This window comes from Euleptes europaea, chromosome 1 (genome assembly GCF_029931775.1).
Source record: "Euleptes europaea isolate rEulEur1 chromosome 1, rEulEur1.hap1, whole genome shotgun sequence".
In the NCBI taxonomy this organism is placed as follows: domain Eukaryota; kingdom Metazoa; phylum Chordata; class Lepidosauria; order Squamata; family Sphaerodactylidae; genus Euleptes; species Euleptes europaea.
In genome coordinates, this window is record NC_079312.1 from 54021759 (window position 1) to 54035879 (window position 14121).

Below are 14121 nucleotides of genomic sequence, written 5' to 3' on the forward strand. Positions count from 1 at the left end.
GTTCTTTGTAAGAGATGGGATTTTTTTTGGGGGGGGGGACACATTTGCACTGGGGTCAGGGAAATAATACTTAATCCCAAACTGACTGGTTTTTATGGGTCTTACTGCACTTCTTGTACTTTGCGTTGAGTCTTTTTTAAACTGCCCATAAATTAACAAACAAAATATATCTGCCTGCATATTGAGCCATTTCCCCCTCATGCTCTGGCCATCCTGAAGACCTGTGTTTTAAATAAATTTTAGTGGGATGTATCCACCCATCCATGGACTTTGTGGAGCAGGCTTTTCTCGCTTTCCCCCCTCTGATTGTAGTTAACTGATCCCTTCCTTCTAATTTGGTTTGTGTGTGGGGGGGTGGCAGACATTCAAGCACAGAATAGGGGCAAAGTGGGGGGTTGAATAGGAGGGGTGAAATCAGCAGAAATCAAGGACCTCAGCAGGGTATAATGCGATAGCGTTCACCCTGAAAGGTAACCCTTTTCTCCAGGGGAACTGATCTCGGTCATCGGGAGATCAGTTGTAATCCCAGGAGATCTCCAGCCACCACCTGGAGGTTGGCAACCCTAGCCCCCCAGCTCAAAGGTTTAGCCCCAAGATCAAAAAATAAAACCTGTAATCTTTACCTTAGTTGTGCCAGTCCTGCTTTAGTTGCTCTTCTGGCAGCCCTTTTATGTACCCTAACTCATTCTCTATAGTCCATAGTCTCTCTTCTCCCCTATATCGCTGAATATCAATTATAATCCCTTTGGACATAGGCTGTGTCGCAACTATATTCTATACAGTACCAAAGGCACAGCAAATATGTGTAGTAGTAGTTATACAGATTTCTGACATTCTTCCCTGAAAGATTCTCACTGATTTATAATTTGAAGAATAAGAGGTGTACAGGGAATGATAGATTTGGGATCATCTTTGATAACGTGAAGTATGGCAGGCTTACTGTTTCCTAGGTCAGCTGTCATGCTAGTGTTCTGCATAAAAGAGAGGTTCACAATAACAATTATTAACATGATTTTGGGGAGAGGAAATAACTTGCGGTCAGCTCCTCCACCTCTGTATTCTCCCAGGCACCTCTGTGATGCACAAGAGTTGAGGTCGCTGGCAGGAGCATTGAAGCGTGTTAAATTGGGTTAAAGGTTAGTGGTTAACAAAACTAGCCAGATGGGTTCATTCCGACCTTTTGACTCTTGCTTTGGCTGTTTTGTGTTGTCCAGCTCTTGTCGCTGCCAATTTTTCATCTCCCACGATGAACACGTCAGGGTTTGCCTGCCAGAATTCCAATACTCTACCTCGGAGCAACCACACCATGAGCCCCCGGGCCACCATGCTGCGGAGAAGACAGAGGAAGAAGGAGCACAAAAGTTCACGTAAGAGGAACAGGCATTTCAAGGGGAGAGTATTGAAGGCAACTGTGCTTGGGGATCCTTAAGACTATTTAATATGTCTTTTAAATTTCTGTCCCACTTCATTTTTTTTTGGGTGTTGATCACAAAAGGAGAATGAAAATCTGTCCATCTTTTCCCACTGTCCTTTGTGATTACGTACCTGGATCTCTGGAGTTCCCTGTAGCTTCCAATCCCCAAGAAACACTAGTAAGCCAGGCTTTCTTTCTCCCTCGCCCCATCTAACATTTCCCTAATGAGAAACCGGCATCAGTGCATTCTGAAGGTACACTGATTGCATCCACACCTCATAGGATATGGAGCAAGTATGGTGCTTAGCAGTCACTTGCAAATTAATTTTTCCTGAGTGGACCAGGGACTGCACAATATCCACTGAGGAATGGATGCAGCTGTACAACCTATTCTTCAGAATCAACCTCCAAGAGAACTAGTTTTACCAGTCTTCAGCAGAAGCCGGCTTGCGACACCGCAAGCCCACCTTCTCCTGGATCACCTTTTCAGTTTTGAATATACTAATTGGGTTTGTTAGACAACAGAATAAAATAAGGTGCCTATAGGGAGCAAAAGGATAAATAATAAGGATCTTCCTTTCCATAAGGTAAAGGTCCCCGGTGCAAGCACTGGGTCATTCCTGACCCATGGGGTGACGTCACATCCCGACGTTTACTAGGCAAACTATGTTTACGGGGTGGTTTACCAGTGCCTTCCCCAGTCATCTTCCCTTTACCCTCAGCAAGCCGGGTACTCAAGCTATATTTTATAGAAAGCTGCCATCCATAACCTCCTGACCTCCTCAACCAATCACTGGGCAGTATCCATGGAACTTTCTAGGTGGAGAGTGAACTCCCCCTCCCATACCTGCTTCATAGCTGAACTGTGTGAGCTAATTAACTGGCCTGAGTAGATGACCTTGACGAATAACTGCCAGCATGGGGGGCTGACACCTATGGAGAGTCAGAGAACAGTAAAATGAAAACTTATAGCTGGAATAGTCCTCCAAAATGGCTTCTCTCTTCACAGGTACTTCTTATGTGTTAGGTCGTATGCCTTCCACCCACTTGTGGAGCATGTACTTCTTGGTGCTAGGTGCTCTCCGTCTATACAAGACTCTGGCCTTGTGTGAATGGAAAGCATCTAGTACTGGAAGAACACCTTCACGACAGAGGACAGTGCTGCACAAGCGGAAGTAGGGTCTAGGACCCACACCTTAGGGGCGAGGAACAGAGCTGAGCTAGCTTTGGGGGCATCCGCTCTGTGGGGATGGTTCATACATTCTCGCCTAGTTATTGAAGTTCCATGGTAAAGGGTGTGGTGTGCTCATAATCTGAACCAAGTTAGTGTGTGAACTCGGTGCTCCACATAGAAGAGGGGAGACAGATCACACAGATGAGGCCTCCGCCTGTATGGGGCCAGCTCACACAATGCCTTCAGCACTCTACAGGAAGATGTAACACGCCACTAGGGTTTGGCAATGTGCGAAGGAGCCTTGGGTTTCCTTGTGCTACCTTTCTTCCCTTCACATGCTCTGAACAAATGGGTTGCTTCCAGGCTTGAAGCAAACCATGATTTGCGATTACGGGAATAGAAATGATGGTTTACGCTCACCCTGCCGAGCGGAATTACAAACCAGTATTTGTTTCCATTTTGGGGTCCTGATCTGTAGGGAAAGTGCATGCCATAATAATAATAATAATTTATTGCAGTCATAGAGCATGCGATAACTTACCCGTTCAACCACAATGGTCTGCCAGAAACAACTAACCAACTTGCAGCACACAAAGTGAGGAGGAGGGTGCAAATGAGCTCGAGGCTGCTTCAAGGATTGTTTGTGGTTTTGCATGTTGGGTTGCGTTTAGGCTAAATTAGCCGTTTCTACCAATTTCTCCTTTCTTGCTCTACAAGACCACCACCCCTCATGCTTTTCTTGCGTGTCCACTGCCCCCTAAGAGCAGCATTTCATAGAGATCAGTCTTCTGCGGTAAGTTCTTCTCTGCTGGTGAAAAATTAGGCCAGATCGAACCCCATGTCTGAGCCAAGACAAAGCCTTAAATGTGTAGCGGGAAAGGAGCGTGTGCTTCCATCTGTTCCCTCCCGCATGGAATAGTTATTTTTTGAAGTGGTCCAAGGTCATCCACCTGTTTGCCAGTATGGTGGATTGTTTAAATATGTAGGCCTTTGTTTGTTTGTTTTTACTCCCCTCAGGCTTCTCTCCTCCTCTTGACCTGATTTCCCCTACAGCAGCTATGGAAGGAAGGCAGTGTAAACACTGCAATAATTTATCGGATTTTCCTGCAAGTGTCTGCCTTTGAGCCTGCAGGTTACCCCTGTGGGCCCCGTGCCCTGTAAGATGCTACACAGTGCAGTAATAAAGGCCTTTTCTGTAGATGATGGTGCATTTCAAACTTGGGCAAAAAAGATGGATCTGTTCATCCTGTTTTGCAGAAAAGATCTTGTGGGTCCCATCAATGCCCCTAGCTCTGCAGAAGCCAGTGGTTGGGAGAAAGATTTTGCTTAAAGAATTGCAGGTTAATACTTGCCGATAGCTTTGGGGTAGGAAGGGAGTGCTGCTACCTATGTATTGGCAGACACTCCAAAGACCTGTATTTGCTAACTTGAGCGTGTCTCTTGTTTCAGTGTCTCTGGCGTCCAGCACGGTGGGCCCTGGTGGGCAGATTGTTCATACGGAAACAACAGAGGTGGTTCTAAGAGGAGATCCCTTGAATGGCTTTGGACTGCAGCTTCAGGGGGGGATCTTTGCTACCGAAACTCTCTCTTCTCCCCCCCTCATCCGATTTATTGAGCCTGACAGCCCAGCAGAAAGGTTAGAGACCTTGCCCTTGAGTTTCAAATGATGATGATAGCATTTCCTTTAGTTAATAGAGGTGTCTCCCCCACACAAGAGGTCACTTTTTTATTACCTTCCTCTGAATTCTAATTGTTTGTGGCTTGGAGCTCCTGCATTCATCAAGGAAGTACTAATAGGAAACTTGTGCCGGCTGTAAAATATTCATCAGAGGAACTACCTCTTTGTGTTGATTTAACACTACTTGCCTTGCTAGGTTGGACCATGTAATTTTGCTGTTTGGTTTTCTCCCCCCCTGCGGGATAGCAAGGAGTATTGCGATTTCAGACTTTATCATTCAGAAGTATCATACCATGTTATAACTGGTCAGAATCCACTTAAATTGCAGCGTAACCTTTTTTGTCTGGTCTGCGGTATGATTAACCCAAACGGCACTGTTTTGTGGGCTGAATTTCTGTTGCGCCAGAAGGACTGTGTTCTTTGTGATATTACATCAGCGGTCTGCATGTGTCTTCTCTGGAACAGCGATAGCATTTTGTAAGAGGCATAGCGGTGCATTTTGATTATGAATAATGAATGATGGGGCCATCGTGTTGGGTGATAAGTCAGGGGATAGTGCTATTAAAGATTTTCCTGTTTTGTCCCTTGGCAAATACGATGCATGCATTCACCGCAGTGCTGATGGCGATGGTGCTTGTTTCCCTGGCAGCGGGTGATGAAGGGCATTTGGTAATGGAGAGTAAGCTAGTTCTCCTTGCATGTGTGAATACGGACCTCGGTTATACAGAAACTTCTACTGTTTTACGTTTTTGTTTCATTTTCATCCCATCTTTCCTCTAAGGAGCTCAGGGCAGTGTGCAGGTTTCTACTGCGACTCCCTACTTTTTTATCCTCACAATAAACCCTCTGAAGTAGGTTAGGTAGAAAAACTGACTAGTGCAAGATCTCCCCTGTTTGAAACTGACACTGTCTCATTAAACAGTTACAAAAGCTCATGCAGTTGATCTGAATGGAAATCTTGCATTCGTCCTCTTTCTGGATGCTGTCCCACTCCATTGCCTTCATTTTCAGAGTATCTAGTTTTCCTTCCACTCATGAATTTTCACTAGTGTACCCATTTGCTACACAACCAGCAGACAACCTTTTAATGTAGTCTAATTTATTTGGGGTACAAGCCAGACGGTCCATATTTTATAACCCCTGTTCAACATTTACTTCCTTTTATCAACAAAGACTATCAAATTGATCAGATGGTATAAGGAGCTTAGCAGATTCAGAACACTTTTGAATTTTTTTTATTTTTCATAATATTAGAATTAGATTGGGGGCAGAATCCCCCCCATAGAGATCTTGATTAAAATGCTGCCCTCTCACATACTTTCCCCAGATAGAAGGGGGCAACTGAATACTCTTCCCCTTTTTTCTTTTATTTAAACCTGAATTCATCCAAGGATTGCTGTTTTTTGGCTGACTTGAGCTACATGTACTTTGAAGTTGCCAGTTTAAAAAATATATATAAAAGCATTGGACGTTCACAAAGCTTGCCATCTCAGGGGGCTTGGAAACAGCCCAATTCCTCTCATGCTCTTGCCAAAGCCATAAGCAAGAGCAAAGCTCTATACTGCATTGTGCGGGCTTGCCTGACTCAAGTGAGTCATGTCTGTCACTTTCCCTCTAAAATACCTACCCTGGAGGGCTCTCGCTTTGCGGTCTAAATATTCGCTTCCCTCTTGATTGCGGGGAACAGGCTGCACTGTTTTGTTGGGCCGGGCTGTGGGAATACAGTGGCATGGAGTAACTTGGGTTTATGCTCCGCAGCCCGTTCCCTGCTTCACCATGTTCTTTTTGTGTGCGCTGCTTAATAGAACGTTGCTAGCTCCTGTTTGGGGGGACTGCACCGTTTGTGACCCACCACCATGAAAACACTCCACTGGTCATCTGTGGAGGCTCACCAAAGGCTTAGTAAATCTCCTGGTTTTGCTGCTTGTTTGTATCTGCAAAAGTAGAGGGCTTGCCAAGGCTGCTATTCGTGGCTGGTGGACTGCATGAAGGTTTTTTTTTTTTCACTTTTCATCTCATTCTTACAATTGTCACCTATCATAATATGGGTTTATTTTATTTCCCAGAGGTGGGAGTATATGACACGAATGTGGATTTAAGATCCTGCCTTGGGTAAGGTGGGAATGAGGGATTACACTGAAGATTTTTGACTTCCCCATTATTGAGATTTTATGTGCACACCTCTCCTCAGCAAGATAATCTTAATTGATTCACTGTTGATATTTAATATCAACCTTCACAATCTGTTTTTTAAATAACTTTGGAAGGCAGTGGGCTTTGTTGTGGGAGGGGGTTGCCATGTTCTTTTAATGAGATGACTTTAAACGTTCCACAAGTATAGATGTTTTTATCCTGCAAATGAATTTTTAATGACAACTCAGAATGGAACAGCTAGCTTGCATTAATAAACACTGATTAACATAGGTGTAAAAGGATGACTGTACAAGTATTGAATTTACTCCCCAGAATTATCCTTGAATGTTCCCTTTACAAATCTTGATGCTGAATATTCTCCACACGTAAAGATGATTAGCCAGTTACTCTGGAATGATTTTGCAGGTCCATAGTTTGACAGTACAAACAGCAGGAGCCATATTTTGGGATTTCCCAAAGAATTCTTACTTTCTTTTCCTTGTGATAGTCTGGATCTCTTATGCTTCCTGGTGAATAAGAAAGGGAAAAGCAACATGCAATTTGTCCACATTTTTGGTGTCTCCAGGTTTGCCGCTGTGGCATTCCAGTTCTGGGAGGCAAAATCCCAGAAGTCTATTTACTGTCTCCCTCTCCTATATTATATTCCTTGCTTCACGTATAAACTTAGCTGTTGTCTCCTGTTCAGCACTGATGTCATTGTGCATACGATCATTGCACACATTTGTGCCTGTGGAAACAAATCTGTTGACCCAGTTTTGTGCACATGGGCGAGAGGCTGTTCTGGCAGTCACTTATTCATGCATGGTGGGTGGTCAGCATGAGGCCGGTGAAGTGTGTAGGAAACTTAAGGCAGCCATTTTGAATGCAGGAAAAAAAAACGGTCTCCTGTCTTAGGTTGTATAGGCTAACTGAGGAAAGTGTGTCTACGTGTTTTCCCCCTCACAAAAACTCTAAATTCTTCTCAGCTAGTCCGAATAGGAACATTTTATTGTTCTTAATGAACTAAAATAGACAAAGCATCAGGCAAAGGTCATCAGTATAATTTAAGTAACCTTTTTCTTCACTGGTGCTTTTTTCCTTTTGTACTCTCAAATGTCATAAAACTAGCCTACAAAAACTCTCGTGTGTATTAACTCCCCCTCCCACCCCCATTAGTGACAGAGCTGCTCTGAGCTGAATCCATGATGTCTGAACAGATTTGGTGAAGGATCAATACAATGCATCCACTCAGGTGCCCCGGGGAAAGTGCCCTCCCTCTTTTTTGTAGAATGAATTCTCAGGGCCGGTAAAGCAGTCGGAGTCTGTTAGATCACATAGCAAACGCTTTCACTATAAGGTAAAGTCAGTTCCAAAATACGGTATTGCTATGAAAAGATGCATAAGTATTTTGAAGCATAGAAGAAAAAACAGTTCTGTAATGTTCACCATGGCCACCCGGAAGGCACCCAGAAGAATGTCCTGATCACATTATTTGGGGCTGATTTTTCATATGCCTTGGTCAACAGTGGACCCTTGATTTGACATGTGCATCTTGGTAGCAGGATGCCAATTCTTCCCTCTCTTTCAGAGCCAGGCTCCATTTCTGCTCCCTGATTTTGATGGAAACATAGAAATCTGCCTATATACTGTAACCAACTGTTGTCGTTTCTGGGCTTCTCCGAATTTTGGCTAAGTTTGATAGCCAGATAAAACTGACTTCGTATTGAGTTGTGGGGTGATCCTGTGTCCCCCCCCCCATCATCCCCAGGTCAAAGGTCAAAAAGAGAAGTGAAACTCAGCTATATTGTGATGAGCTCTGGTGTCTCCAGAGTACAGTGTGATGCCAGTGAGCCCCTGGGGCTTTGAGATGCAGAGGCAGGTGGGGGCTCCCACCACAACCAAGCTTGAAAAGTGCTGTTTGTGAAGATTCCTAAGCTCAGGAGAAGGGCTGGTGAGGATCACCCTTGCCAGTGATGGGAGGGCTGCTCCCTTTGATGACTGAACTTGTCTCCCGCACGCCCCCCCCCCCGGCTCTATCTACCCCAGTGTTGTCTACTTCATTGGCAGTGGAGTCTTATGTGAATGCAAAGTGTGTGTTCTCCCACTGAGCTAAGGCCTCTCCTCAACGCTTTATAGAATTTCAGATCATTTGAAGAGCTGACTATTTATGGATTTGTTACATCCTGTTTTTGGGTCCCCCAAGACAGTGCTCAGACTTCATGAGACCGGCTTAAAGAGCTGCTCTTCATTCAGCAATGTTGCTAGGTGTTCTGTGAAAGTACCTCAGCTCAGGGTAAGGTTTCCATGCTAATCCAATATCATCATCATAATTGTTTGCTTGTGTCGATAGTTCATCTACACAGAATGAATATAGTATGGCACAGTGTAAATTGAGTGGAGGTAAGCAGTCCACAGATTACCAGAGTTTGTGCTGCTGCAGTGAGAGTCCAAACAGAGGAGAGGCCATTTGATTCCTATCCCCTGAAGGACATTTTGATTCAGGTCAGTGCTTCATATCAGGCTGTGTTTGGGGAGCTAATTTAGTGTGCCTTTCAGTTAGTACAGAGGAGGTTCTTAATATCTGCTTCCCACTATCTGTAGAAATTAATTTGTATCCCATCTGGTGTCCAGTTCTGACCGGCCTGTTGAAGCAAAAGGTTCGTTGAGGACTCTGTTCCAACTGGAAACAGCTTAAAGTATCTGTCTTCATGCCAACTTCCAAATGAGGGCCAAACTTTGTGTGATACACAGCCATGCATTTTTTCCCCCTTGGCATTTTGCTTTCAGTGAAAAGCAGGCAGAGTTGGCTGCAAATCTGAGAGGCAGGATGTCAGGGGAAGGCGCTGCTTAGACTTTTTGCTGTTTGTTCACAAACGATGCCTCCCTGCCGCTTTTTCATTAGTGTTGGGAAAGATACAGGGTCTGTCAGGGACAGGAAACCATTCTTCGGGCGGGGGGGAATACATCTGCACAACTAGTTTGGTCCCAAATCATTCATTGACAACTGTGATATTCATGTAGTTAGAAAACTAGATGCAGATTCCCTGCGATGTCTCTTTAAAGATGGAGTGGTAAACACGTGGAACCCATTTTGAGGCAGCCGACTATTGTAGACGCTGAGAATATCAGTTGAATGCACACTGCTTGTCCCTTGTGTAACCACTAGGTTAGTGAAGAAAGTCAGGCACACTTAGCACGCACTTATCCAAATCAGTGATATGGTTTAATTTTCATCGCATTGCCTACTATTCTCTACCGCTGAGCAGAATGTAAATGATCAAGATGATGGTGATCATGTGATGGTTCTATTGTGAATACACAGCCAAGGATTTGCATTGAGTATCACCTCTACCAAAATGAAATTTTCAAACTCAAAATAACCTACATCACACAGTTGTTGTGAAGATAAAATGGAGGAGAGGAAAATGACGTAAGTGGGGGTTTCACACTAGGGAGAAAGGCAGGGTGTAAATAAATGAACTAGACTTGCCAGAGGTCAGCGGGTCCAAAATGTTAAATATTTTCTTTTCAGATCTAGTGACCTTATAAGCAGTCCAAGAGCATCATGGTCTGTGGCAAAGCTTCTCAGTCAAATGAACTATGCCAGAGTTGTTATCAGTAGCTCGACAGGAAGAGGTGGAACTCAACTGTCCCCTTTCAACTGCCTGAAAAAAAAGGTTTAACATGTCCCTCACCTTTGCGAATATGTCAGTGTTTAACATTTATTTTATTTATGAACAGATTATAAATCTTGTGATCAGTTAAAATTATGACCAAAAATGAAATGAGCACCACTATAAAAAAAAAAAAGAGATAACTATTCTAGTATCTGAACTCCCACCAGCTTTTTTAGAAGAGGGGTTTCCTGTTCTCTCATGTATTGGTGGGATTCTTAAGCATCTTCTGCAGCACATAGAGACATATAGTACAAAATTAAAGATTACAGCATGCTGTGTTGTATATTCTTGGGCAAATGTATCTATGGAGTGAGGAGAGAGGGAAGCTTTAATCCTTTCCTCCCCTGCCATCTTATCAGTGGAAAAAGCCACCCTCAAGGAGCTTTTACTCCCACTGGGGAAAATAACGTATGTGTATGTGTACCTTTTCACCAACGGGGGTAAAAATCAGCTCAGGGTGCCTTTTTTTCCCAGTGACACAACAGCAGGGGAGCAAAAGATTAAAGTGTCTCTGTCCTCTCCACCGAATTCGTAAAGCAGTTCTGGTAGCTAAGTTTGCGAAAAAAGGCTATCCAAAACAAACTGGAGAAATGATAAGATGTAGTTGAGCCCTGAAGTGGAGACCTGTGCAAAGAGAGACGGGCTGTTTAAACCTGTTTCCTTGCCCCATTTTCCTGCTGAAAATTTGGGAGCCTAAGCTAGTTTTAGTTGCATTGCAGAGAACTTACTATTTCCTCCCAGCTGAGATAAACGCAGGTTAGAGGTGGTGATTTTGGGAGGGAAAATGGGGTGAGGGGGGGGGAATTCAGTAGCCCCTCTCTCCTATAATATTGCCACCACAACGATAGCAAATTCACTTGCACATTCATTCCAGTGGGATTTGCTCAACGATAGCAAATTCACTTGCACATTCATTCCAGTGGGATTTGCATAGGACTTCCAAGTAGACATGCACATATAATTCTTTTTTTTTTACAGTGAAATTTGTTTCTTTACAGATAAAAGGTTTTCTAATGCTAGCCCAGTACAGGAGCCAGGAAGATTTACACCAGCCTTTTTCACCGTGCCACAGTGTGTTGAATTTATTTTAAAAGAAGTTGACCATGGCATCTCTCGTCAGTGGGGAACGGCCAATTATGGTTTCACTTCACAAAATTTTATAAACCTGGGTGGTGAAACATTCTGTTAACTCTGTTCAGTCTACCAATAAGATAGATGGAATGCTTGTGGACTCAAGGTAATAAAACTATCTAGTAGAGGAAATGATAAAACTTTGGGAGAAAGCATAAAACTGTTGCCAAGATTTTTTCTTACTTGTCTATGAAATGAGCAGTTAAAGTAATGGCTCCATCATGGGCCCAATAATGATCCGTCAGAAACAATTGAGAAAGCAGCTTCTGTAGTTCCTCATGTTCTTTCCCAGCCATTCCTGGTAATAACTGAAGAGGAAGGAGCTTGGGGAAAGGGGGCTGTTGCCCTTTTAAGAATATATACAGGAAACCTGAGGACTGTGCTAGCTTACAGCTTCTAAAGACAGAGTGTGCCATTTCTCAGGGCGCTCAGAGGTGGATCCTTACCCGCTGTGCTCTTGGTGTAACAGCAGTTTCGCCTATGGCAAAGCATTGCCATTTGCAGAGGAGGGGAGCACGATTTCTGTCAATCCCCTCCCCATAGGGTTGCCAACCTCCAGGTACTAGCTGGAGATCTCCTGCTATTACAACTGATCTCCAGCCGATAGAGATCAGTTCTCCTGGAGACAATGGCCGCTTTGGCAATTGGACTCTGTGGCATTGAAGTACTTCCCCTCCCCAAACCCTGCCCTCCTCAGGCTCTGTCCCAAAAATCTCCCACCGGTGGCGAAGAGGGACCTGGCAACCCTACCTCCCAATGTTCTTCCCCCATACAGTTCCTGGGGATCTACTGGCCCATAGGGGCACAGTTTCAGCTGCAGAGAGAGGAGGAGGCAGAGAAGTTGCCTTCCTGTAGTGCAACTCCTCTCACTCTGCCTAGAATCCAAGCCACAGTATCTAGTCCACACAAAGTGCCAATCAGTTGGGAGAGGGCAGATGGCTACCTGTATTGTTTGTATTTTGACCCCAGGGTGATTGCCAAACTTTTTTGAATGAAGGTGGAATATTTTGATTAGAAGTCAGCTTCCTCGTTACTCGTTGGGGCCAAACTTGCCATAATGGGAAAGCTATGTTTGTTCAGCCCTGACCTGGATGGCCCAGGCTAGCCTGATCTCGTCAGATCTCAGAAGCTAAGCAGGGTCAGCCCTGGTTAGTATTTGGATGGGAGACCACCAAGGAAGCCCAGGGTTGCTGTGCAGAGGAAGACACTGGCAAACCACCTCTGTTATTCTCTTGCCATGAAAACCCCAAAAAGGTGTCGCCATTTGTCGGCTGCGACTTGGCGGCACTTTACACACACACGTTTGTTCACATGTTTGCTTAACACAGGCACTACAGCATAGAGACCATGTGCATAAAGGTAGCTGAAACTTCCCCTCTTCCAGGCTGCATTGCTGTAGGCATTTTTCTCCCCAGCCCAGCTCACTTCTGGAATTTGGCAGGCAGAAATATGCCAGGAGCAATGTGTGGGGAGGGAGGGAAGGAAGGAAGGAAGGAAGGAAGGAAGGAAGGAAGGAAGGAATCCACACCCACCATTTTAGCCATAAATGGGGCAGACAAGCACTGAGCAATTGTCTGCCCGGTCCAGTCTGCTGGCCTCTGTGGAACAGATGAGATGGTTCATCTGGAAAGGTCTTCCATAGCAAGGCTGGTTAGATATTTTGATGCCTTGGGCATAAAATATAAAAATGGAGATCAAGGGTATCCATCCATCTCAGCATTGTGACTGACGCAGGGGCAAACTGACCATTTAAGTTTCAGGGAAATTTCCCAATGGGATGCTGCCCTGGAAGGCTGCTGGTGGCCAGGTGTAAACATCGCCAAGCTCCAGCAATTCTACTGGCGCTCGAGGGGCCACTTGGTTTGGACACTTCCGCAGCAGTGATGAATGGTGTCATCTCACCAATTGTCTCCTCATGGCCTCCTTTTTGTGGGAGGAGGTAATGAGTGAGCCTGTTGTTGGCTCATGGCACCAGAGGGGCTACTCAGCTTGGCTTCTTCAAAGGCCATGGTAACTTCCCATTCTATCCCTGGATCCCTCCTCTATCACCATGCTCCTCATTCCTACACCAACCACCCATCCTCTGCTAGAGTCCAAGTTCACCTTCACTCCTTTCTCAGCTCTGTTTCCTAGCTGCCTGTGGACTACTAGAGCTTGCCTGCTGGTTCATCACATCCAAATCCAGTGGGTCTTTGCAACCACTTCTCTTTTCTTTTGATGGGATCTCCTTAATTCTCCCTTATTTTCTTTGAAAGTTTCTGGATTTCTTTCCTCCTTTCCAGTTGTTGTCACCATATAAGATGCAATTTCCTTTACACCAAATGGGGGTGAAGGCCATATTGCAACCATTTCCTATAATATTAGCTTTTCAGCATCGTTAAGCAGTGTGCATGTATATTTTGGTTTCAAGAAGGGAAATTACAAGGGATCAGTGATTATACAATTTGCTGAGATGCTGAACTGGACCCATTGAGTAGCAGCTTCTGTATTACCCATATATTAATCAGAGGAGTTTGTAATTTTCAGTGTCATTAGTATGGCTGCAGGTAAGTTTAGGCTAACTTAATGTGACTTTTGTAGTATTCAGCATGGTTTCAAAGCAAGGACAATGGTCAGTTAGCTACTTTTTTGAAGCTTTGGCCTTTGTTATGATTAACATAGCCTTTTGTGGATGCAGAAAATATCTTCTCTGCAATAGGAGAGGATTTCACTAAGAATCAGTGCTGACTTTCAGAAAGTTACGGACAACATGTCTAGATCGCCCATCAACACCCATGTTGGGTAATTTCTCTGTGTTGTGTATCTTATCGAGGTACATCTGATATGAGTGTGACTAGCTTCTTTGAAATGTCATGGTTTCTGTAGGCATCTCTCTTTCTTGACCTTTCCTGTTGCCTTCCCTCCATTCTGGACT

General features: G+C 44.4%; 1 protein-coding gene across 2 annotated transcripts in view; it reads left to right on the forward strand.

Annotated features, from left to right (window-relative positions):
* GRIP2 (glutamate receptor interacting protein 2) overlaps positions 1–14121 on the forward strand; it is a 492450-nt gene that overhangs the window by 438497 nt on the left and 39832 nt on the right. For both annotated transcript variants that reach the window (XM_056861417.1, XM_056861426.1), the window contains exons 11-12: positions 1215–1367; positions 4038–4224. In XM_056861417.1, coding sequence (XP_056717395.1) covers positions 1215–1367; positions 4038–4224 — 340 coding nt within the window. The remainder of the gene's footprint in view (positions 1–1214; positions 1368–4037; positions 4225–14121) is intronic.